Source organism: Carcharhinus amblyrhynchos, chromosome 26 (assembly GCF_965287045.1).
Source record: "Carcharhinus amblyrhynchos chromosome 26, sCarAmb.v2.hapA, whole genome shotgun sequence".
NCBI classification, from domain to species: Eukaryota; Metazoa; Chordata; class Chondrichthyes; order Carcharhiniformes; family Carcharhinidae; genus Carcharhinus; species Carcharhinus amblyrhynchos.
The window spans coordinates 11,611,079-11,636,009 of NC_137349.1; the positions used below are offsets into that span (position 1 = coordinate 11,611,079).

A 24,931-nucleotide genomic window follows, 5' to 3' on the forward strand; every position below is an offset into this window, starting at 1 on the left:
AACCCAGTGTCTCTCACTGTAATCCAGTGTCTCTCACTGTATCCCAGTGTCTCTCACCGTAACCCAGTGTCTCTCACTGTAATCCAGTGTCTCTCACTGTCTCCCAGTGACTGTCATTGTATCCCAGTGACTCTCACTGTCTCCCAGTGACTCTCACTGTAATCCAGTGTCTCTCACTGTATCCCAGTGTCTCTCACTGTCTCCCAGTGACTCTCACTGTCTCCCAGTGACTCTCACTGTATCCCAGCGTCTCTCACTGTATCCCAGCGTCTCTCACTGTATCCCAGTGTCTCTCACTGTATCCCAGTGTCTCCCATTGTCTCCCAGTGATTCTCACTGTATCCCAGTGACTCTCACTGTCTCCCAGCGACTCTCACTGTATCCCAGCGTCTCTCACTGTATCCCAGCGTCTCTCACTGTATCCCAGTGTCTCCCAGTGATTCTCACTGTATCCCAGTGTCTCTCACTGTCTCCCAGTGTCTCTCACTGTCTCAGTGTCTCTCACTGTATGCCAGTGTCTCTCACTGTCTACCAGTGTCTCTCACTGTAATCCAGTGTCTCTCACTGTCTCCTAGTGTCTCTCACTGTATCCCAGTGTCTCTCACTGTCTCCCAGTGTCTCTCACTGTCTCAGTGTCTCTCACTGTATGCCAGTGTCTCTCACTGTCTACCAGTGTCTCTCACTGTAATCCAGTGTCTCTCACTGTCTCCTAGTGTCTCTCACTGTATCCCAGTGTCTCTCACTTTATCCCAGTGTCTCTCACTGTCTCCCAGTGACTCACTGTATCCCAGTGACTCTCACTGTCTCCCAGTGTCTCTCACTGTAACCCGGTGTTTCTCACTGTAATCCAGTGTCTCTACTGTAACCCAGTGTCTCTCACTGTATCCCAGTGACTCACTGTAACCCGGTGTCTCTCACTGTAACCCGGTGTCTCTCAGATACCATGGTTAATTTTGCCCTTTCATTGCAGAGTGACGTACACCAGAGATAAAACCTCTGCTTTGAATGTCAGTGTTTTAATTACCGTTCACAGCTGCTATGACCAGGTTATTTTGAATTTAGTATTGGCAATTCTGGAATTTGAACTTTCACAGCCTTCCCCTTAACAATCCCTGGAAATTCCAATGAAAGCCTTGTGTGTTGAGACAGCAAACTGTTCAGATGCTGTGCCTGAGCCCCCGGAGCTGGAGCCCAATCGGCACCTGCTCCTTGTCAGAAACACTCACGGAACTCTTCGATTGCTCTATCCCAATCCCTGGGTTTGAGGGAATCCTGGGGTTTAATGGAATCCCGGATTTGAGGAAATCCCGGGGTTTCAGGGATGGAGTTGGGATTGATATCAAAGATTCTCCAAAGCATGCCCATGTTTTGCAAATTTAGCCATTTAATCTTTCAGCGACATTGCCAATATTTGTTTACACGGACTCCAACGTAATTAAAGAATAACATCCAATACCAGGGAGCCAGGGCTGCCCACCCTCCGGGATTATCCTGGAGTCTCCAGGAATGAAATCCTTGCACATTGTAGCAAGTTAAACATTGGGTGGGAAAATCATACAGGCATTAAAAAGAGCTAACATGCTCTTATTGAACACTTCAGTTTGTCAGTTAGTTACAAAAATATTGGAGTTGTGGGGAGAAGCTAAAAGGGAGGCGTGACCACTTGGAGGCCACTGAATGAAATCTCCAGGAATAGCTGCATCCAAAGTTAGCAACTCACAGGAAGCTTTGGTTCTCTGCTGGCAGAATGGTTTCAATGTCACACTGCCATCAGAGGCCTCACCATGCAAGAAAAATGCATTGTTTGTAGAAATAGTTTGTCTCACATATTCAAAAAGTGAACTGGAGAACCACAATGTAGTCAAGTATTTTGTATGTATTACATTTTGGAATAAAAAGTCTCTTTCTTATTGGTAACCGTCTTTCTCCATGTTGTATTTGTTCTTGTTATCTGAAACCACGGACAGAATATTATCTACTGATCATCACTTGTTGAGATTTCCAGCTCCCTTCACTTTCCCTGAGTTTGGTTGAGGTTCTGGAGGCTCAGAGATGGGTATTCAGTCAGAAAGTTCTAGATTTAAGTTCCCTTCGAGAGAACTGATCAAGTAAATTAAACTATGACTCCTAGTGTCACTGCATTGGAGTGCCGCGCTGTCGGAGGGTCGGTGCTGAGGGAGTGCCGCGCTGTCGGAGGGTCGGTGCTGAGGGAGTGCCGCGCTGTCGGAGGGTCGGTGCTGAGGGAGTGCCGCGCTGTCGGAGGGTCGGTGCTGAGGGAGTGCCGCGCTGTCGGAGGGTCGGTGCTGAGGGAGTGCCGCGCTGTCGGAGGGTCGGTGCTGAGGGAGTGCCGCGCTGTCGGAGGGTCGGTGCTGAGGGAGTGCCGCGCTGTCGGAGGGTCGGTGCTGAGGGAGTGCCGCACCGTCGGAGGGTCGGTGCTGAGGGTGTGCTGCACTGTCAGAGGGTCAGGTCTGAGTGAGTGCTCCTTCCATGAGTATTAAGCAGAGGCTGTCTCCTATGGATGTGGGAGTTCCCATGACCAGTATATGTGAGCAGGACAGGCAAACTTTCCCCAGAGTTGTGCTAATATTTATCCCTCAACCAATATCACAAACTATTGTTCAGGTTCACAGTTAGCACACTGGCTCGAAACCTTTCTTTATCTCCCTTTCCTTCCTCTTTCATTTGCTTCTAACATTCTGATGAAATCTGCAGGTAGGTGGTTCTGGCAAATCTCAGCCTGAACATCAGTGACCAAGAAAGAATGAACTTGCATTGATATAGCACCTGTGATGAGTTCAGCCTGTCCCAATGTATTTTACAGACAATTAGATATTTGACATGTAGTCAGTGTTGTTATTGGGGTCGATGTCAGTGTTGTAGCTACACCAGCACTGCCTTGCTCAAAGGGCAAAGGTTCTAATGAAATGTCTTCCATCGCTACTTTGGTTGCCAACCCTCCAGGATTGCCAGGAAGTCACCAGGAATTAAAGATTAGCCTTTGGGGCACTGATCAGAGTCCTGCTCACAGTCAAAGTTATACTTCATTCTCTTTCTTTGAACACTAATTCATCTGGTTGCAGAAATATTAGACATGGGAATAAATGGTCACTTGCTTAAAGGTCAAGAATTACCCAATTGGATAAAACAGTCACTCTCTCCGATGGTGGGAAGTGGGACATTGAGGATGGACAATTTTGGGCGGGGGGGGGGTGAATTGCACGTGTGGGGGTGGGACACTGCCAGGGTAAACATACTAAATGACCAATAAGGTAGGACAGCAAATGCTGAAATCTCTTGGAAAATACGTGGTCAGTGTTGGCAACCTTATTCAGGGTGGCTGGGGTGTTTTTAGGAGGTGGCAGTAATCAGCTTGTGAAGTGAATGCTGCATCGATGATGAGTCTTCAGAAACAGAGACATCCCATTGACCACTTTACTGCATCTATCACCACTTGCTTTGCCTGCTGTACGTTGATCTCTTGTGTTATTGAACTCTCTGCCCTCCTTTCCCCCATCCCTACTTCTCCTGCCAGCTTATAAACTCTTTCACTCCAACCTTTTTCCACAACTAATGAAGGATCGCCTGACCCAAAGTGTTAACATTCATTTCTCTCTCCCACAGTGCTGCTGACTTGCTGCTATTTTCATTTCACTCAGATTTTTTTTTACCTAAAAACATCTCAAGAATTTGCTTTAGAAAGAAAAACTGGCAGATTTCACACCCCACACACCCCCCCCAACCCCAGATCTCTCAATTCACAACAAATACACACAGGTGAAGAAAAACAGCTGCAACACCTCAGGTCAAATGTTTAAAGTTTTTAATTTATTAATCACAAGTAGGCTTACATTAACAATGCAATGAAGTGACTCTGAAATTCCCCTTGTTGCCACACTCTGGTGCCTGTTCGGGTACACCGAGTGAGAACTTAGCATGGCCAATGTACCTAACCAGCACATCTTTCAGACTGCAGGAGGAAACCCACGCAAACACAGGGAGAATGTTCAGACTTCACACAGACAGCGACCCAAGCCGAGAATCGAACCCAGGTCCCTGGTGCTTCAAGACAGCAATGCTAACCACTGTGCCACCATCCTGCCCATTGGAACACAGTTAACATTAGGTGACAACTGTTGTTGACAGCTCTTTATTTGTTCCAAACCCACTGCTTCCTCTCAGTCCTCCCAAGCTGTTGTTCAGGTTCGCACAGTTAGTACACTGGCTCGAAAACCTTCTGCTCTAGATTCCTTCCACTGACATTCACTTCTACTAATCTCCCTGATGAAATCTGCAGGTAGGTGGTTCTGGCAAACCCCAGCCTGAACACCAGTGAACAAGAAAGAATGAACTTGCATTGATATAGTACCTGTGATGAGTTCAGCGTGCCCCAAAGCATTTTACAAAAAATTAGATATTTACGTGTAGTCAGTGGGTTCGACATCAGTGTTGTAGATACACCAGCACTACTGTGCTCAGGGGGCAAAGGTTCTGACGAAATGTCTTCATTCACTACTTTGGTCTCCAGAATGTTACAGAAAAGGACAGTCTGTTGTAAGGATCCTTGGTGTGTTTTCAGACGCAGGAACTTTTCAAATTTTTCACAGGCATTTAGAGATACAAGGACTGATTAGGGACAGTCAGCATGGCTTTGAGAGTGGAAAATTATGTCTCTCAAATTTGATTTGAGTTTTTTGAAGGGGTAAGAAGGTGGTAGATGAGGGCAGTGCAGTTGATGTTGTCTACGCAGACTTTAGCAAGGCCTTTGACAAGGTACTGCGTGGAAGGTTGTTGCACAAGGTTAAATCTCACGGGATCTAAGGTGAGGTATCTAAATGGATACAAAATTGGCTTCTTGACAGATGCCAGAGAGTGGTTGCAGAGGTTTGTTTTTCAAGCTGGAGGCCTGTGACCAGTGGTGTGCCTCAGGGATCAGTGCTGGGTCCACTGTTAGTTGTCATTTATATTAATGATTTGGATGAGAATATAGGAGGCATGGTTAGTAAGTTTGAGGATGACACCAAGCTTGGTGGTGAAGTGAACAGTGAAGAAAGTTATCTCTAATTGCAATAGGGTCAATTGGGCCAGTGGGCTGACAAATGGCAGATGGAGTTTAATTTAGATAAATGCGAGGTGATGCATTTTGATAGATTGAACCAGGGCAAAACTACTCAGTTAATGGTAGGACGTTGGGGAGAGTTATAGAACAAAGAGATTGCGGGGTATAGGTTCGTAACTCCTTGAAAGTGAAGTCACAGGTGAAGAGTGGTGAAGAAGGCATTCAGTATGCTTGGTTTCATTGGTCAGAATATTGAATACAGGAGTTGGGAAATCTTTTGAAGTTGTACAAGACATTGGTAAGGCCACACTTGGAATACTGTGTACAGTTCTGGTCACACTATTATAGAAAGGATATTGTTAAACTAGAAAGAGTGCAGAAAAGATTTATTTGGATGCTACCAGGACCTGATGGCTTGAGTTATAAGGAGAGGCTGGAAAGGCTGGGACTTTTTCCTCTGGAGCGTAGGAGGCTGAGGAGTGATCTTATAGAGGTCTATAAAATAATGAGGGGCATAGATCATCTAGATAGTCAATATCTTTTTCCAAAGGTAGGAGAGTCTAAAACTAGAGGGTATAGGTTTAAGGTGAGAGATACAAAAGTGTGCAGAGGAGCAATTTTTATACACAGCGGGTGGAGAGTGCCTGGAACAAGCTGCTGGAGGTAGTGTTTGGCGGAGGGGGGCGGGGGGGGGGGGGGGGGGTAGTACAATTTTGTCTTTTAAAAAGCATTTAGGTAGTTGCATGAGTAAGATGGGTGTAGAGGGATATGGGTCAAATGCGGGCAATTGGGATTAGTTTAAGAGTTAAAAATAACGTCATGGACAAGTTTGGCCAAAGGGCCTATTTATATGCTGTAAACCTCTACAATTCTAAATGTCTTTGCGGCTTCCCCCCCCTCCCCGCTCTCTGTAATCTTCACCAGACAATTCCCCCCCTCACCACCACCCCACCTGCTCTCTGTAATCTCCTCCAGATCAAACCCTTCCTAATCTCTGCTCCAACCAAATTTGGGCCTGTTGCACATCCCCAATTTTCATTAGCAGCTATCTCTTTATTTATTGGGATCCTCAATTCTGGAATTTCCTCCCTAAACCCCTCTCTCTTCTCCCAATCTTTCAGACACTCTTAAAACCCACCTCTGATTTAAGATTTTGGACACCCAATCAAATACCTTTTCACGTAAAAACACAAAAGTGCTGGATAATCTCAGCACATCTGGCAGCATCTGTGGAGAGAAAAATAGAGTTAATGCTTTGAGTCCAAGAACATGCACACATGTGTGTGTGTGTGTGGTGTCAAATGTTTTGTCACTGAAGCATTGGAATGTTTCTCTACATTAAAAGTACTAAATAAATGCAGGTCACTATTTGGCTATGTCATGTGTGTGCTGGAGATCAGAGGTAATGATAGAAATGCTGGACTCTAATCAGAATATCTGGCGAAGACAAGTCAATGTTTCCAGTGAAGGCTCTAGCACCATCTAGTGTCTGCTGGCTGAACAGCTTCCCTTCCAAACATTGCCTTTTCTTCAAAGATAGTGCAACATCTTTCTCACCAACACCCCACAGTGGCAGCAGTGTGTACCATCCATACGATTCACTGCAGTAACTCACCAAGGCCCACTTGACAGCACCTTTCAAGTGGTGGGGGATGGCAGGCAAGGCTTTGAATCAAATTCTCATCCAAAGGATGCAGCTGATAGGAAAGCCCTCCTTCACCATTGACACCCTGGAGTGACCAGAATTGGGCTTCAACCCTCAACACTGACTCTGTTGAGCGCTGCCTAATGGCTGCAGCTAAATCATATTTAGATTTTAATCTCGCTTAGAAAGGATAGCAGAACTAGAGGGCACAGCCTCAAAATAAGCGGGGGGGAGCAGTTTAGATCAAAGTTGAGGAGGAACTTCTTCACTCAAAGGGTGGTGAGTCTCTGGAATTCACTGCCCATTGAAGTGGTGGAGGCTACCTCGCTGAATATATTTAAGACACGGGTAGATAGATTTCTGATAGACAAGGGAATTAAGGGTTATGGGGAGAAAGCGGGAAAGTGGAACTGATCCACTTCAGATCAGCCATGATCTTGTTGAATGGCAGGGCAGGCTCGAAGGGCTGGATGGCCTACTCCTGCTCCTATTTCTTGTTATGTTCTTATCTCTCAAAAGGGCGGGCAAAGCTCACTCCAGCTGCACCTTAACAGCAGAATAATGTTGTGCAGAGTGATGCAAACCATTATGAAACAGTGTGCAATCCAACGCAACATGAACATCAGCACCAGGAAGATTCACAAGCTAATGAAAATAAAAGACTTACAAATGTTTGATTAGTTGTATTCAAAAATTGATTTTTATTTTCTGAACAGTCTTCACATTTCTCTCTCAAACTAACACATTAGTATTTTTATCAGTGTTTTCCTCAAAACTACTTCCTCTTCTCCTTCCTCCACCCCCCCCACAACCCTCGGGTAAAAGAAGATAGTCCCCAACATTTTCAGAATACACATTTTATTAGGAATCACAGAAGTCCCAAGTTGGAGAATTGGATTACAGAGTGACAGACAGACCATTTCCAGATCCTCTTGGGATCAGTTTGTTTTCTAGACTAATGGTGATGTTGCAATTTAGACTTTGCACAGGGAATTCCTGTCAACGCTACACACGGCAACACTCAAGCTTATAACTTATGCAGTTCACTATTCCCGAAAATACATTTTATTTCTGAGAAAATGTTTTGAAACACAATCACAGCAGCTATTCTGTGTCCAGCAAGGTCCCAGGAACTGCTTCACATTGCGCCACGGGATCAGAGCTGATGGTGGGACCTTTACCAATGCAGCATGCCCCTGGCATCGCATTAAAAGCGCCAGCTTGGACTGCGAGCCCCTGGATCAGGACATACACACACACACAAAGCCTGCCTCAGGAGGCAAGACTGCCAATATGCCAAACTAATCCACAAAAGTCTCCACACCTTTGAATGGAATGCTCTCACAATTTTGCCAGAATTGTCAGAGGAAGTCTTCACAAATGCTCACTAGATGTTGCTACACATAGCACAGCAGTTTACAGTCCATTCAGCCCATTGCAATAATGCTAGAACAGTCCAAAACTAAAATCTGAAGATCTGCTCTTGCACCATTCTGCCTCCACCCCCATTTCAATCATTTATCTGGGTTTTATCTCACCTGTCCCAATGATTCCCTGCGGTAAAACATTCTGTCCCTCTCTGTAGAGGAAGTGTTCCATTCCCGTCCACTCATTCTCCATCACAATTTTAAGTTGACTATCCCTCATCACTGATTCCTGCAGAAAACAGCTGCTCCCAACAAAACTTTCATCAATAATTTTAAAAGTGCTTCAACTCTCCTGCACTTCCTGTGCTCTGAGTTTCTCAGTGCCCATCTCTGAAGCAGCCAAAGGGTTAGTCTTCAATCTAAACACACCCCATATTCATTACCTAGTAATCTGGTGATAAATATCTGAAAACCATCACATCACAATGACTTAGTCTGGGTAACAATTTCACTCATTAACTATAGGTGAACCTATTACTAAACCAGACAGTAGCACAAAACAAGACTGAAGCATACATTACCAAAATATATAAAATTGATTTCTGATCCCAGCAAGTCAGACATCAACAATCAAATGTTAAAGTTCTGCTGCTGCAGGTTCTCCAGGCAGGATTTCTACCTCTTTCCCAAATGAAGAAAAACCTTTTGAACAGGCTCAAGCAGATGCTGTCAGATCTGCTGAGATTTTCCAGCATTCTCTGTGTGCCTCCTGGATAGCTTAGATAATATTACCTTTATTCACTCTCCACATTCACCCAAGTGAACTCAAAACAGGGGGTGGGGGGGGGGGGGGGATATTGCCAGACAACACATTGCCAATTTGGAAATTCAGCAAGGGGTTAGATACGGAGCAAAGCTCCCTCTACACTCCCATCAAACATTCCCAGGACAGGTACAACACGGGGTTTGATACAGAGGAAAGATCCCTCTACACTGTCCCCATCAAACACTCCCAGAACAGAGGCAGAGGGTTAGACGGCCCAGAACTTTATTTTCCAGGAACATGTACTCTGGAGGTTCCCCAAATGATGTATTGGAGGCTTCCCAGAAATGCCCAGACAAGGACTGCACAGCAATTGACCAGGAAGTTTAAACTTCAGACAGGCAATTATCCCGTAACTCGAAACATCTGATACTCCAATCTGTATTAGAGGCATTGGATGGTTCTGACTCTCTTAGCAGAACATTTACCCAGGAAAAGTTAAAAGGATTAAAACCACTTCTAACATCTGGGTAACTATGGTGCTATACCTGCCCCCTCCTCACCCCACCCGCCCTGTCCCCTCTCCCGCTTAGCTTCTTCCCGACTTCTCAAAGAGGTTAGGGCTTTCAGACTTTCTTGGTTTCCAGTAGCTGGAAAAAGATGTTCCTCTCAGCAAGCAATGTGGGGCTGCTGTCCTGCATATTTCTCACCAGACCCAGGTCGGTACATCGAACGAGAAATGTGTAGTTCCCCTACCTGAAGCAGAGTGGCAACCGAGGTGAGATCACCACTCCACAGAAACACTGGCCCAGAGTAAACATCCCATTGCCCTGTACCAGTGTGACATTCTTACTTCCTGCACCAATGTACGACTAGAGATTGCCACATTACAGTCAAGCTATGACAGTTTCATCTCTCCAAGAACCACAGGTACTGGACTAAGACTGCCATAGATACCCAATCCTTACATGCAGAGAATGAGTTTCTTTTTTTTAAAATTGGATTTGTCCAGTGTGGAAAGTACAATGTCAAGCCCACTGCACTGCCCAATCCTCTAATCATTTGTATAGATAGAGGGATGTTACTTATTTAAGGCAGCTGATTTGTCATCAAACTGAAAGGTAATGTTGCCGAGGTTAGTGACAGTTTCTATACAGGATCAGCGCAAGCTTCGCCCATCTCAACAAACACGTTCAGATCAAGATTCAACATTTGCAAAGACTCATTCATCTGTTTGGATCAGTTTGGTTCGTCCAAAAGGAAATACTAGCCAAACACTAAAAACCAATTTAATCAAGGTCAATTCTACCTGCTCTACCCTTCCATCAACTTACTTCTTTCTCTCCTATAGGCCAGACTTTCACATGACAAGCTTCACCCTGACTGAGTGCTAACAGGTGGGAGGTAAGCAACACTTCTAGGCCTCATCCAACAGATGGACTCACCTTTTCTCACAATGTCCATGCCTCTATAATGTTCAAGTCACCCCTCAAGACTTGAATGTCCCTGCAATATCTAGACCCTGGCATCAAGACCAGGACACCTTTCCTCACCCACTGGTTGATCTCTGTCTCAATTCTGACATAACCTACAAAGCTCACTCACTCTTACCACTTTTTGCCTATTTTATCAATGTCACTGTGGGCAGTGCATCCATGGACCTTCATTTAGTCCGTAGCTCCAAATACCTCCTCTGTCCTGTGCATGCTCATGCCTCCATTATTGTGTTGCAACCAACTCCTCATTACTCCAGTGCTAATCACTGTGCCACCACTTCAAGGTCAGAAGGGGCAGCTCACAAGAGTGCTGCAGTTCCTTGGGGAATGGGCCTGCAGCGCAAGCCCCCTTATGAGGAGATCCCATTCTCAATCAAACAGATGGCCAATTGTCAAATTTCCCCTGGAATCGTCAGAGAGCTGTTCCCACCGAGGAGGCTACCAAAATAGGGCACAGCGGGAGTGAAGCCCCATAATCACGCACCATTGACATGGACACCTGCGGAGACCCAGGAGAGGGGACGCAGGACTGTATTAGGGAGGGAGGGAGCGAGGGTTTAGGAGTTTGACATCAGGCTTAAAACTCACAGCCATCAAAACAACAAAGGTCTCAAAACAGCTAAAAACATTTCTATTAACTAATATTTCCTGTATTCTTTTAACCTAGTTAAAACCATCTAAGCTCTGGTTAGTTTAACCCAAACTTTATTAAAGGGATACAAAATCTAGTCAAAACTGACTGAAGTACAAAGCAAACATTGCATACGTATGCTGTGAGCATGTGTTCTCTTTGAGTAATGAAAATATCTAAGTGCCTAAGTGCAACCAGCCTCAGGGGCTGCGGCTCTTTAGCCTCTGGGGTGAAGTTTAGCAGAGTGATCAAAGTTCAGTTTCTGTGACCATCTGTCTTTTTCCTCCACGCATACCTAAACATCGTCTTTCTGAAACAGAACTTTAAAAGAGAAAACAGAACAGACACAAGAGAGAAGACAGCAAAGAAACGAGAGACAATCAAGAGTATACAAGAAAAATTGAGGAACAGTGAGATGTAACAGGGCCAGCATCAATGAGATTAAAAAGCACAGGTGAAATATAGTGTGTGCAAGTGACAGAACTGCACAGTCCATGAACAGAGTGAATGAGACAGACTTCAAGAAAACAAAAGTGACAGGTTTAGCAAAGAATCTAAAAAGATCAAAATACAGTCACAATACCAGGCTCAGATTAAAACAATTTAACCAGAAAAGCCTCAATCAGAAAACATATTATAAAAGTTGGACGGACACAGAATTAAATGTATCACAGTGTGTACGTGCACGCATTATACCAGCCCAGGGGGTGGAGCTCTGGAATTTGCACTCTCTCAGCATCTTGGGGATCCAATATGGTGCACGCACTTGCTCCAAGGAAATTCAATTCAGTTACCAAGATACAGGTTCCGGTCCCACTCAATTGCCCCTCCCACACCGGAACAGGTGAATTTTACAATGGCAGCTACGATCAGGGTTGCACCCCACAACAGTTTAGAAAGAAGAAAATCACTGATGTCAGATCTTCTCACCCTAGTGCCCAATCCAGAGAGCTCAATGCCTCATCTGGCAGTTCATCTTGGCATTGCTATGTTCCAACATGCCCAGCATTGCTCCAATAATGGTTTGGAGAGCCCGTCCTAGCTGTTCGGCAGTGTACGGCTTCCCCAGAGGAGGAACGTGAATGAAGGCTGATCTTCCATGGCTCAGGTGGAGAGAGGTATAGTACGTAAAATCACAGAGGTATCTGGATGGAGAGAGAGAGGGCAAAATTTATCCACAAATTATTCAGTGTAGGAGGCCCTTTGGCCCACTGTGTCAACACTGGCTCTTTTGTCAAGCTATCTCATCAATCCCATTTCCCTTCCTGATTCAAAACGTTGGTTTTATTCTTTCTCCACAGATACTGTCAGGACTGTCCTAACACTTCCTGTAGAAATCCCAAGGCTCAAGCTAATGCTCTGGGGTCCACATCCAACAACAGTAGTTGGCGGAATCTAAATTCAATTAATAAAATGTGGAATTAAGAGCTAGTCTCAGTAATAGTGACCGTGAAACCACTACCAATTGTCATGAAAAATCCATTTGGTTCAGGAATGTATTTTAAGAAAAGGAAATCTGCCACTCTTATCTGGTCTGGGGAGAGAAATTTGAACTTTAAGAACTGGCCTGCTCCGGTCTACATGCTACTCCAAAGCTACAGCAATGTGGGTGACTCTTAACTGCCATCTGAAGTGGTGCAGCAAGCCACTCCAATCAAGGACAGTCAGGGATGGTCAACAGGTGGTGACCTTGCCAGCGACACCCACGTCCCATGAAATAATAAAACAAACTTTACCCGAAACCTTCATGATCTTGAGTCCCGCTATTGGGATACTATTAAAATGTGATTTCTTTCGGCTCTTTTCAAAGGGATAAGTGCCTCTTGACAAGATTGCTGTAAAGCTCCACTGCCCATTAAAAGACAGCAACGTTGAACTCTTACATTGCAAGACAATTACAGCTGATGAAGGCAAGTTCTCAAGATTCCCTCTCCACATCCCAGTGTCTAAGTGATTCGTAAAGGATTACACAAATGGCAATAGGATTATTACCTTCGCTAAAGACAGGGAGACCCTTTCGCATGTTGAGTACTTGACAGCATTGTGAAGGAAAACCATCTTAAACCTGCATTTAACCAGGGAGAACCCTCTTGGCTCCACATGTAATTTAACATGAAGCAATTCTGTGCATTAATCTTCTCCAATTATATACATCAGAACAATGATGTACAATCACTCAGGCAATCTTATATGGCCGAAATGTAGGGGAGGTGATGCCCAAGCGGCATCAGGAGACTATGAATCCAGAAATTCAGCCAACGTTCTGGGGATCTGAGTTCAAATCCTGCCACAGCAGATGAATTTGAAATCAGTAAAAAAAAAATCTGGAATTAAAAGTCACGAAGCCATGAAACCATTGTCGATTGTCGGAAAAACTCATCTGGTTTACTAATGTCCTTTAGGGAAGGAACTCTGCCATCCTTACCTGATCTGGCCTACATGTGACTCCAGAGACACAGCATGTGGTTGCTGCAACTGTCCTCGGGCATCTAGGGATGGGCAACAAATGCTGGCCAGCCAGCAATGTCCATGTCCCATGAATGAATAATAAATCCCAATTTAATCTCCAGGTCATAACTCCAATCTCCAGCATCAGAGAATGGGTTTTGCACCGACTCCTCTCATTTCTTAAACCACTTCATTGTTGAGACCAGAGTGAGTAACAGAGCTCAAAGTGCAGCCAGAGTATTTTGTGCCATCATGACTCCCTTCGATTTGTATTTTTTTTTGACTATTGCAGTTCAACTTTATGTTGGTTTTGATTGCCATTCCATATTGGTTAGAAACTTAGGACAAAAAGGAGGCCATTCAGCTGTTGTTCCTACTGCCATTGAATTGGATCATGGTTGGTCTGTCTCTCAACAATAAGCGTCAGGTCAACCAAAACTCACAGGTGTTTCCTAACGCTTTCCAATCCTCCCAAATGCACCCTCAAGTCCCTGAAACAAAAACAGAATATGCTGGAAAATCTCAGCAGGTCTGACAACATCTGTGGTGAGAATAGAGCCAATGCTTCCTGTCTGGATGACCCTTTGTCAAAGCCAAGCAGATTCCGGCATCCGCAGTGTTTTGCCTTTACATCAGACTTTGAATACGGACTCTAAATTCTGGTTCGCTGTTTTGTCATCACATTCAGACATCATGGGCCCAATTTTACCTAAGTGGATGGTTTTCCAGTCAATTAAAATTTGGCCTCACTGCCCTGCACTCAAACTCTCTCCACAAATTCTAACCATCCCCCCAGCACCCTGCGTTACGCTTTCAAAATGCTCAAAAACCACCTTCAAACTCAACTCTTCAAAAGCCTGTGATCATTTCCTATAATTTAAGCACAGGAGGCAAAAGGTCACTTCAATCCATCCACCCGTTCCATAAACTCTTCTGCGTAACTGCAGGGGCAGCATGGTGGCACAGTGGTTAGCACTGCTGCCTCACAGTGCCAGGGACTTGGGTTCAATTCCCAGCCTTGGGTCAGTGTGTGTGGAGTTTGCACATTCTCCTGCGCAGGTTTCCTCCCAGTCTGAAAGATGTGCTGGTTAAGTATAGTGACCCAACAGGCATGGGAGCCTGGCGATTAAGGAAATTTCATAATAACTTCATTGCAGTGTCAATGTAAGCCTTATTTGTGACTAATAACGAATAAATAAACTTTGTATCCTGCTTTTCAATACTGTGTTCCTTAGTTCCCTCTCTATTTTGCTTCCTGAACCCAATTCCTAATTCACCCTATTTCTGTTTCTTATTTCTGTGTTTCTATCCGGGAAACCAGGTAGGACAAGTTGCTAACAACCATCTTCAGGAAATCCCCCACTATTGCCATGCTGTGGCTTCCTCACCTTCCTGCGTCCTTTGAGACAGAGATGACCACGTCCAGTTGTGGGTCAGTGATTTTATTACACACAACATCCATGTCAATAATGGACTCAAGGCAGTCGGGTCCTCCCTGGACGCAGCAGTGATTGTTCGGGCAGTAGCATCGATTATCCAGTCCTTTGTAACCCTGGTTGTGCCCATATTTTTCCAGTGTCACAGTGGTGGCCATTCCTGAAACTCCAACATGGATGAACAACTGAAAAAAAATTACAAACATTGATAAGAAGCCAACAGGCATGAAAGGGCCACAAGATCAATTTATCCTGGCCCATATATCAACTGAAACCACCACCTCCCTATCCTCCCTCACCTTTTCACCCCATTCTATCCCAACTCTTTCCCAACACTCATCCCCATCACACTCCTCCCTATCAGGGTAGCGCAAAGGGAGCTTCCCACTGTACATCAAGCTCTATCGTACCTGCCCTGAGCATATCTGATGGGACAGCGTCACGGTATTTTTACCCCCCTCTTACATAACTCCACTCTTCCATATGTCTCATTCTCACCTTTGCTCCTTGCTTGTGGTGAAAGGGAATTGGGGCCCACATCACTGTTACCTTTGTACAAGGGCAGTATGAGGGTCAAGGCCTCAGGGAGGTACTGGGAGTCTGGGCTACACAGAAATTCAGGGGTTTAATTCCTGGGATTCAGATTCTGAATCAGAGGTTTGATCGGAAAGTACAGACTTGGAAACAGTAACAAAACAATGGACGGGATCTTGATCAATTGGGCCAATGGGCTGACGAACGGCAGATGGAGTTTAATTTAGATAAATGTGAGCTGATGCATTTTGATAGATTGAACCAAGGCAGGACTTACTCAGTTAATGTTGGGAGAGTTACAGGACAAAGAGATCATGTTTAGTTTCATTGGTCAGAACATTGAATACAGGAGTTGGGATGTCTTGTTGAAGTTGTACAAGACATTGGTAAGGCCACGCTTGGAATACTGTGTACAATTCTGGTCACCCTATTATACAAAGGATATTACTAAAGTAGAAAGAGTGCAGAAGAGATTTACTAGGATGCTACCGAGGCTTAATGGTTTGAGTTATAAGGAGAGGCTGGATAGACTGGGGCTTTTTTCTCTGGAGCATAGAAGGCTGAGGGTGACCTTTTAGAGGTCTATAAAGTAACGAGGGGCATAGATCAGCTAGATAGTCAATATCTGTCCCCAAAGGTGGGGGACTCTAGAACTAGTGGGCATAGGTTTAAGGTGAGAGGGGAGAGATACAAAAGTGTGCAGAGGGGCAATTTTTTCCACACAGAGGGTGGTGAGTGTCTGGAATAAGCTGCCAGAGGTAGTAGTAGAGGCAGGTACAATTTTGTTTTTTAAAAAGCATTTAAATAGTTATATGGGTAAGATGGGTATAGTGGGATATGGGCCAAATGCAGGCAATTGGGACTAGCTTAGGGGTTTAAAAAAAGGGTGACACTAGTTGGGCCGAAGGGCCTGTTTCCATGCTGTAAACCTCTATGGCTCTATGATGGAAAAGTGATCCTGATTAAAAGCTGCACGGACCAATTAGATCTGTGCACCTGATGAGTAACTGTTGAAAATGAGGTTAGCTTCATCATTATGAATTATAAATTAATTATTTCACTGTACTTACTGAAACATACAAAAATCAGAGAAGGCTAGTTGTCTAGGATAGAGAAAATAAGAGCAGGAAAGAACTAATGATAGCCAATCACATTGTCATAAGTTTCTAAACTTCCAATCAGATGATACCAGGGACCAATCAGATGCAGACATTTGTCCATCCTCATGTTGAAACTGCACAGGCCAATCAGAATGGTGGAGTTCAGAAGTCCTAAAACCAAACAAAACTTCAAAGCCAAACTGGAGGTGGAGAATCAGGACAATATAACGAGAAAGAATGATTTTAAGGTGGGGCAGGATTTTTGGTGGGACTTACAGCAGAGTCTATTTTAATTACAGCAAACTGAAATCACGATCCAAACTGCAGGAAAGTCTCCCAATAAAAGCAGGGTGAATCCTCTAGCAAACTGCAGTGCGAGGAGGAGAGGAACAGAATGCAAGTTATGCATCTATAATCAATCCAGTCATCTGTAGCGCAATCTCAAAGTGTAATCGATAGGAAAATTACACAATCACTTCCATTCTGGCCTCAGCTTGTTTGGTTACTACAGGCCAGTGGGTCAAATGATGAGAAGGTGATTATTAATGTACCTAACCTGAGGATTATGACGTTTCCAGAGAGAAGGAATCATATCCAGGACCTTCTGGTACTCTACTGGAATCTCGTACACATACAGATCCACTCCATCTCCTAGCCCCAGCTTCTGCAACTCCTGAAATACAAGGTAAATGATTGGGTCGGAAGAACGTTATAGAAACCACTGGCTTTGAAATCTGAGGTGATAAAAGCATCCTGTGCATTGATCAGCAGAAAACCAGCTGATCTCACAAGCCACCCTTGTTTCAAAATGATGTCAGAGCATGGAAACTTCTTGCAAGCTGTGCCCAGCATAGCTTCTAATTCTATCTTTTACTCTTGTTCTATGCTTCTAAAACTCTATTCTCTATGACTGTAACACTATATTCTGCACTCTCCCCTTTCCTTCCCGATGCTTTGTCTGTATAATGTGCAAGAAACGATGCTTTTCACTGTATATGAAAACATGTGGCAATAAATCTCAAGTCTAGACAACTGGGTCCCATTTCCCATTCACTGGTTTGCTCTGATCAAATTGTGGTCCTGGAAGTTGTAAAGGAATGTTCATGCTGCTATCATCCTCGTTCTCCAATTCCTCTATGGTGTCACCCCTCCCAATGTCTGTAGCCTCCTCCGGCCCAACAACATCCTGAGATCTACGTGCTCCTCCAATTCTGGCCCACCCGATTTTCACTGTTTTCCCTCACTGGTCACGTATCTGACTTTGTACCTGAGACATTCGGCAGAACATGATTTGATGCCCAGAATGTTCAAACACTTATGGATGTTAGGGAACTGGGGGAAATAAATAGTGATGTCTTGAAGAGTGTACATGTTACAGAGAAAGAGGTGCTGAAAGCCTTAAAGCCCATCAAGGTAGATAAATCCCCAGTACCTGATGAAGTGTACCCCAGGACATTGCGGAAGGCTAGGAAGGAAATTGCAAGTTCCCAACAGAAATATTTGAATCATCAATAGCCATGGATGAGGTGTCTGAAGATTGGAGGGTGGCAAATATTGTGCCTTCATTTAAAAAGGGCTGCAGGGAAAAGCTTGGGAACTACAGGCCAGTTAGTCTCACGTCAGTGGTGGGTAATTTGTTGGAAGGTATTTTGAGAGATAGGATCTACAGGCATTTAGAGATGCAAGGACTGATTAAGGACAGTCAGCATGGCTTTGAGAGTGGAAAATCATGTCTTACAAATTTGACTGAGCTTTTTGAAGGGGTGCCAAGAAGGTAGATGAGGACAGTGGAGTTGAAGGTGTCTACACGGACATTAGCAAGGCCTTTGACAAGATACCGCATGGTGGGTTGTTGCATAAGGTTAAAACTCATAGGATCCAAGATAAGATATCTAAATGGATACAAAATTGGCTCCTTGACAGAAACCAGAGGGTAGTTGGGGAGGGTTGTTTTTCAAATTGGAGGCCTGTGCCGAGTGGTGTGCCTCAGGGATCAATGCTGGGTCCACTGTTATTTATCACTTATACTAATGATTTAGATGAGAATATAGGAGACATGGTTAGCAAGTTTGCAGATGACACTAAGATTGATTGCATAGCGGACAGTGAAAAAAGTTATCTCCGATTGCAATGGGATCTTGATCAATTGGACCAGTGGGCTGACAAATGGCAGATGGAGTTTAATTTAGACAAATGCAAGGTGATTTACTCAGTTAATGGTAGGGCATTGGGGAGAGTTACAGAACAAAGAGATCTAGGGGGTACACATTCATAGCTCCTTGAAAATGGAGTCACAGGTGGACAGAGTGGTGAAGAAGGTATTCAGCAAGCTTGGTTTCATTAGTCAGAACATTGAATACAGGAGTTTGGACATCTTGTTGAAGTTGTACAAGACATTGGTAAGACCACACTTGGAATAACATAAGAACATAACATAAGAACAAAAGAAATAGGAGCAGGAGTAGGCCATCCAGCCCCTCGAGCCTGCCCCGCCATTCAATAAGATCATGGCTGATCTGTCGCTGCTCAGTTCCACTTTCCCGCTTTCTCCCCATAACCCTTAATCCCCTCTCTTATCAAAAACCCATCAACCCGCGTCTTAAAAATATTTAGCGAGGCAGCCTCCACCACTTCAACGGGCAGAGAATTCCAGAGATTCACCACCCTTTGAGTGAAGAAGTTCCTCCTCAACTCCGTTCTAAACCGCCCCCCTTTTATCTTGAGGCTGTGCCCCCTAGTCCTACTGTCTTTTTTGAGCGGGAAGAGTCTCTCCACCTCTATCCTGTCCATCCCATTCATCATCTTATACGTCTCAATGAGATCTCCCCTCATTCTTCTAAATTCTAACGAGTACAAGCCCAGTTTATTCAGCCTCTCCTCATAGCTCAACCCCCTCAACTCCGGTATCAGCCTAGTAAACCTCCTCTGCACTCCCTCCAAGGCCAAAATATCTTTGCGCAGGTGCGGCGCCCAAAACTGCACACAGCACTCCAGCTGCGGCCTCACCAATGCCCTATACAGCTGCAGCAAGACCTCCCTACTTTTATATTCAATCCCCCTCGCTATGAAGGCCAGCATCCCATTTGCCTTCCTGACCACCTGCTGCACCTGCAAGCTGGGTTTTTGCGACTCATGCACAAGGACCCCGAGGTCCCTCTGCACCGTCGCCTGCTGCAGTTTTTCGCCCCGTAAGTAATAGTCCTTCCTACCATTCTTCCTACCAAAGTGGAATACTGTGTACAGTTCTGGCCACCCTATTATAGAAAATATTATTAAACTAGAAAGAGTGCAGAAAAGATTTACTAGAATGCTGCCGGGAATTAATGATTTGAGTTATAAGGAGAAGCTGGAACCCTTTTTCTCTACAGCGTAAAAGGCTTAGAGATATCTTAAAGAGGTCTATAAAATAATGAGGGGCACAGATCAGCTCAATAGTCAATATCTTTTCCCAAAGGTAGGAGAGTCTAAAACTAGAGGGCATAGGTTTAAGGTGAGAGATACAGAAGTGTCCAGAGAGGCGATTTTTTCACAGAGGGTGGTGATGTCTGGAACAAGCTGCCAGAGGTAGTAATAGAAGCAGGTACAATTTTTGTCTTTTAAAAAGCAGTTAGACAGTTACATGGGTAAGTTGGGTCTAGTTCCCCCATGGTCGGCTCATGAAGAAAGTAAGGAGCGTGGGATAGAGGGAAATTTGGCCAATTGGATAAGTAACTGGCTATCACATAGAAGGCAGATGGTGGTGGTGGATGGAAAATTTTCAGACTGAGGCCAGTTACCAGCGGTATACCGCAGGGATCAGTGCTGGGTCCTCTGCTATTTGTGAATTTATCAATGACTTGGAGGAGGAGGCTGAAGGGTGGGTCAGTAAATTTGCTGATGACAGCAAGATTGGTGGAGTAGTGGATGAGGTAGAGAGAGGGCTGTTGTAGGCTGCAAAGAGACATTGATAGGATGCAGAGCTGGGCCAAATAAGGGAAGATGGAGTTTAACCCTGATAAGTACCAGGTGATTCATTTTGATAGGACAAATTTGAATGTGGATTACAGGGTCAACGGAAGTGTTCTGAGGAATGTGGAGAAACAGAGATTTTGGGTTCATATCCAAAGATCTCTGAAGGTTGCCACTCAAGTGGCTAGAGCGGTGAAGAAGGCTTATAGTGTGTTAGCGTTTATTAACAGGGGTCTGAGTTTAAGAGCTGTGGAGTTGTGCTGCAACTGTACAGGACCTTGGTGAAACCGCATTGGAATATTGTGTGCAGTTCTGCTCACCTCACTATAAGGAGGATGTGGAAGCACTGGAGAGGGTGCAGAAGAGATTTACAAAGAAGCTGCCTGTTTTGAAGGGTAGGTCTTATGAGGAAGGGCTTTTCTATTTAGAGCGGAGGAGGATGAGAGGCGACTCAATAGAGGTTTATAAGATGATGAGGGGGATAGATTGTTTCTGAACATCCATTCTATTTCCTCAGGTGCATGTGGCTGTTACTAGGAGGCATAACTATAAGGTTCATGGTGGGAGATATAGGAGGGATGTCCAAAGTAGGTCCTTTACTCAGAGTGGTTGGGGGTGGAATGGACTGCCTGCTGTGACAGTGGAGTCGGACACTTTAGGAACTTTCAAGCGGTTATTGGGTAGGCACACGGAGCACACCAGAATGATAGGGAGTGGGATAGCTTGATCTTGGTTTCAGACAAAGCTCGGCACAACATCGAGGGCCGAAGGGCCTGTACTGTGCTGTACTGTTCTATGTTCTAGAGGGGTATGGGCCAAACGCAGGCAATTGGGATTAGTTAGGGGTTTTAAAAAAGGCAGCATGGACAAGTTGGGTTGAAAGGTCTGTTTCCATGCTGTAAATTTCTATGACTTGTCTGCTAAACTCCACCTTCACTGCTGATTGGAAACCATGTTGTACATAAACAAAATGTTGTCATTATTTGTAAATTGTATGCTAGAGTTTGTGCAAAGATTAAGTGGCACATCAAAAAAGAAATCAGCAGATTAACAAAATTACAAAGGAATGAAGTGGCAAGATTCTATACTTTTGTAAGCCTTCTGAATCAAAGATTTGTATAGTTTCACCCCAACTGTGCTTCATGTAAACTAGTGGAGATTGATGCGCTGAGGGCTTGCTGAGTAAAAATCTAAAGGATAGCTATCACGTGTAACCCCAGGCCAACTTAAAACAGTTCATGTGTACATCAACATCTCACTTCAAAGACGTACAGAAAAGGGCAGTCTCCATGACAGCCCTTAGACAGAACAGTCTGTGTGTCTTGCCCACTTGAAATCAGCCTGCATAAAAAGTCCTTAAGTGCAAATAAGGGAATGACTCGCATTTCGGGACAACGAAAGCCTTTGTAGTTTCTCAAAAAGCAGCAATTAGTCTGACCATGATGGACTTGATTTGTGCCATTTTCTGTCAAAACAATCAGAATATTTTCCCATCTCCTTCTCCCAAGCCATGCTGAGCATGGGCCCAGTCAGGTGGGGAATTCTCTATGTGGACTGGTCTCTGTCCACAAGTTATTCAACAAGAGCAGTGCAACAGGTCATTATTAAAGGCAATAGAAAGTACAAGCACAAAACATAGTACAGTAATACACCCTAGCCCTTTGAAAAGAAATGACCATGTAAAAGGATGGAATCTCAAAGTAAACATAGTTACAAAAAACAGAAAATGCTGGAAAATCTCAGGTCTGACAGCATCTGTGGGAAAGAAGAGAGCCAATATTGAGACTAGACAACCTTCGTCATTGTTACATTGAGCAAGTATAATTTTTGATTTGTTATTGTCACATGTATTAATACAGTGAAAAGTATTGTTTCTTGCACACCATACAGACAAAACACACTGTTCATAGAGAAGGAAAGGACAGAGTGCAGAATTACAGTCATAGCTAGGGTGTAGAGAAAGATCAACTTAATGCAAGTTAAGTCCATTCAAAAGTCTGACAGCAGCAGGGAAGAAGCCGTTCTCGAGTCAGTTGGCCTCAGACTTTTGTAGCTTTTCCCGAAGTAAGAAGGTGGAAGAGAGGATGTCCAGGGGCCTTAATTATGCCGGCTGCTTTGCTGAGGCAACAGGAAGTGTAGACAGAGTCAATGGTTGGCAGGCTGGTTTGCGTGATGGCTTGGAATAAAAAGTTTTGAATTTCTATAATGCCTAAGTACAGTAAAAATGTCCTGATATGCTTTATAGGAGCCTTAAAACAATCAAAATTTGACACCAAGCCTCAGAAGGAAATATTAGGATATAGGGGCACCTTAAAGGAGGAGAGGTAGGGATGCTTAGCAAGGGAATCCCAGAGTTTGAGAACTTGGCAGGTAAAGGCATGGTTGCCAATGGTGGAGTGAAATCAAGGATGAACAAAAGGCCGGAGCTAGGAGAATCTCGGAACATTGTAAGGCCAGAAGAGGTCAGAGACACAAAGGGCTGTTTCATTTTAAATCTGTTCTTGAGGTGCTGCAGTTGCTAGCAGGGCTGCTAATTTTATCGACTATCCCCAGTTGCCTTGAATTTGAAACAGCTGAGTGGCTGATTGATTGGCAAGGGTCACAGAGTCTCTAAAAAGGACATTAGTAAACAAGCTGGGTTTTGCCCAAGCATCAACAGTCTCATGGTCGTTTTTACTGATTACAGTTTCTGCGGAGGAATGAACCAGATATGCAGAGTGAGCTTGCTCCTTGGTACTTTGTAACGGGAGTTCAGGATTCTTTATGCTGAGTCACTTCATAGTGTGCAATAGCTTTGGGCATTTTGCAACTCCATTATAAAGCATAAGGTCAGATCGAGCAGCTGTGCAGGGACATAGTATTGACGCTTTTCAGCCGCCCCTGTGATTTCTCCACCGACAAACTGAACTAACTGTGGAGCAGGCAGTCAGTCATCGGGATGGCTCCACACCTGGGAACAGAGGGGAGGAGCTGTTTACAATATACTGTCTCCGACTCAATAATCACCCGATAAACATGACTGACAGCTTAGAAATGGTTCAGCCATGTCTCTGTTTCAGCATGCAGTACTGAAAGCTCTGTGGGATTTGGGGAAAGAATTTTATAGGCTGACGATGACAAAATAAATTAAGCTGTACAAGTGAATGCCTAATGGAGGTGCTGTCTTTCTGGTGAAATGTTAAGCCAAAGTCCCATCTGGTCTCTTAAGGGAGTGGAAAAGATCCCAAGGGACTATTACAAAGAAAAACAAAAGGAACTCTAGCCATTTCCTTCACCATTATAAATCCATCAACCAAAATGACAACATTAGACCATCTAATGATCATCACTGCGCTGTTTGTGGGAGCTTGCTGTGCACAAATTGACTAATGGTGCTTCCTACATTCCAAAAGTCACAGAAGGCATTGTATAAAATTCAAGTTCTTCCTGTCTCACTGAACGTAGCCAATGTGCTTTTCTGTCAATGTGATTGGTATCAATCTATATGTAACAGTTTATCCAATTGCAAGACCAGAGTCTGAATTCTGAACCGAGTAGCTGTGATGATGGCAAATGAAGTTTGCAGCACTGTTGGTTCATTTGTGACCTAATTATGAAAAATATTGAACAGAAACATACAAACATGAATCATCCACACTGATTGAAGGACGAAGAGTGGTGCTGGTCATTTTTTGTTCAATCAATTTTTTTCCCCCCATGATACAGGCTGCTCCATCTAGCCAGGCTGGAAGTCTTATTACCCTCGAGTTTGATACAATCAAGTGGTTTACTGTAACTCAGCCACAATGGTGTAGGACTGGAGTCACAGAGACCAGACTGGGTGATGGCAACAGGACTTCTTTCAGCACAGTGGCACAACGGTTAGCACTGCTACCTCTCAGCGCCAGGGACCCAGGTTCAATTCTGGCCTTGGGTTACTGTCTGTGTGGAGTTTGCATGTTCTTCCTGTGTCTGCATGGGTTTCTTCTGGGTGCTCCGGTTTCCTCCCACAGTCTAAAGATGTGCAGGTTAGGTTGATTGTCCGTTCTAAATTGTCTCTTACTGTCAAGGAGATTAGCAGGGTAAATGTGGGATTACGGGGATAGAGCCTGGGTGGGATTGTTGTTGGTGCAGGTTGAGGAGCTGAATGGCCTCTTTCTGCACTGCAGGGATTCTATGGAGCAGTTTAACAGTTTATAAAACTGGACAAGAACTTTACAGAGCAAAGTATGTATGTGTGTGTGTGCATGTGTGCGCGTGCGAGAGAGAGTGAGTATTTACGTCTGTGTGCATATATATGTGCATGTGTGTGAATACACTGTAGGGATTCTATGATTCTTCCCCAAAAGTGAACTTATTGGGTTTTTGAAACAATTGTGGGCATTTTTAACAGTCAAATTTTATTTATTAACATCTGAGATTTGAACCAGTGTTCTCCAGATCACATGTCCAGGATTCTGGATTACAAATCCAGCAAATTAAGTGCTGCACTGATATACTTAGATGTTAAACAGAAGCTCTCCTTGTG

The 24,931-nt window shown here is 44.3% G+C and overlaps 1 protein-coding gene across 2 annotated transcripts in view; it reads right to left on the reverse strand.

Moving 5' to 3' along the window:
• Positions 1–8,907: 8,907 nt before the first annotated feature.
• The window catches only part of pgpep1 (pyroglutamyl-peptidase I), a 37,117-nt gene continuing 21,093 nt past the window's right edge, over positions 8,908–24,931 (reverse strand). The window contains exons 3-5 of one of the 2 annotated variants that reach the window (XM_080212765.1): positions 17,033–17,149; positions 14,795–15,027; positions 8,908–12,103 (exon numbers count right to left, since the gene is read on the reverse strand). In XM_080212765.1, coding sequence (XP_080068891.1) covers positions 11,911–12,103; positions 14,795–15,027; positions 17,033–17,149 — 543 coding nt within the window. In that variant the 3' untranslated portion in view covers positions 8,908–11,910. The remainder of the gene's footprint in view (positions 12,104–14,794; positions 15,028–17,032; positions 17,150–24,931) is intronic. The other variant, XM_080212766.1, reaches the window with a different exon arrangement.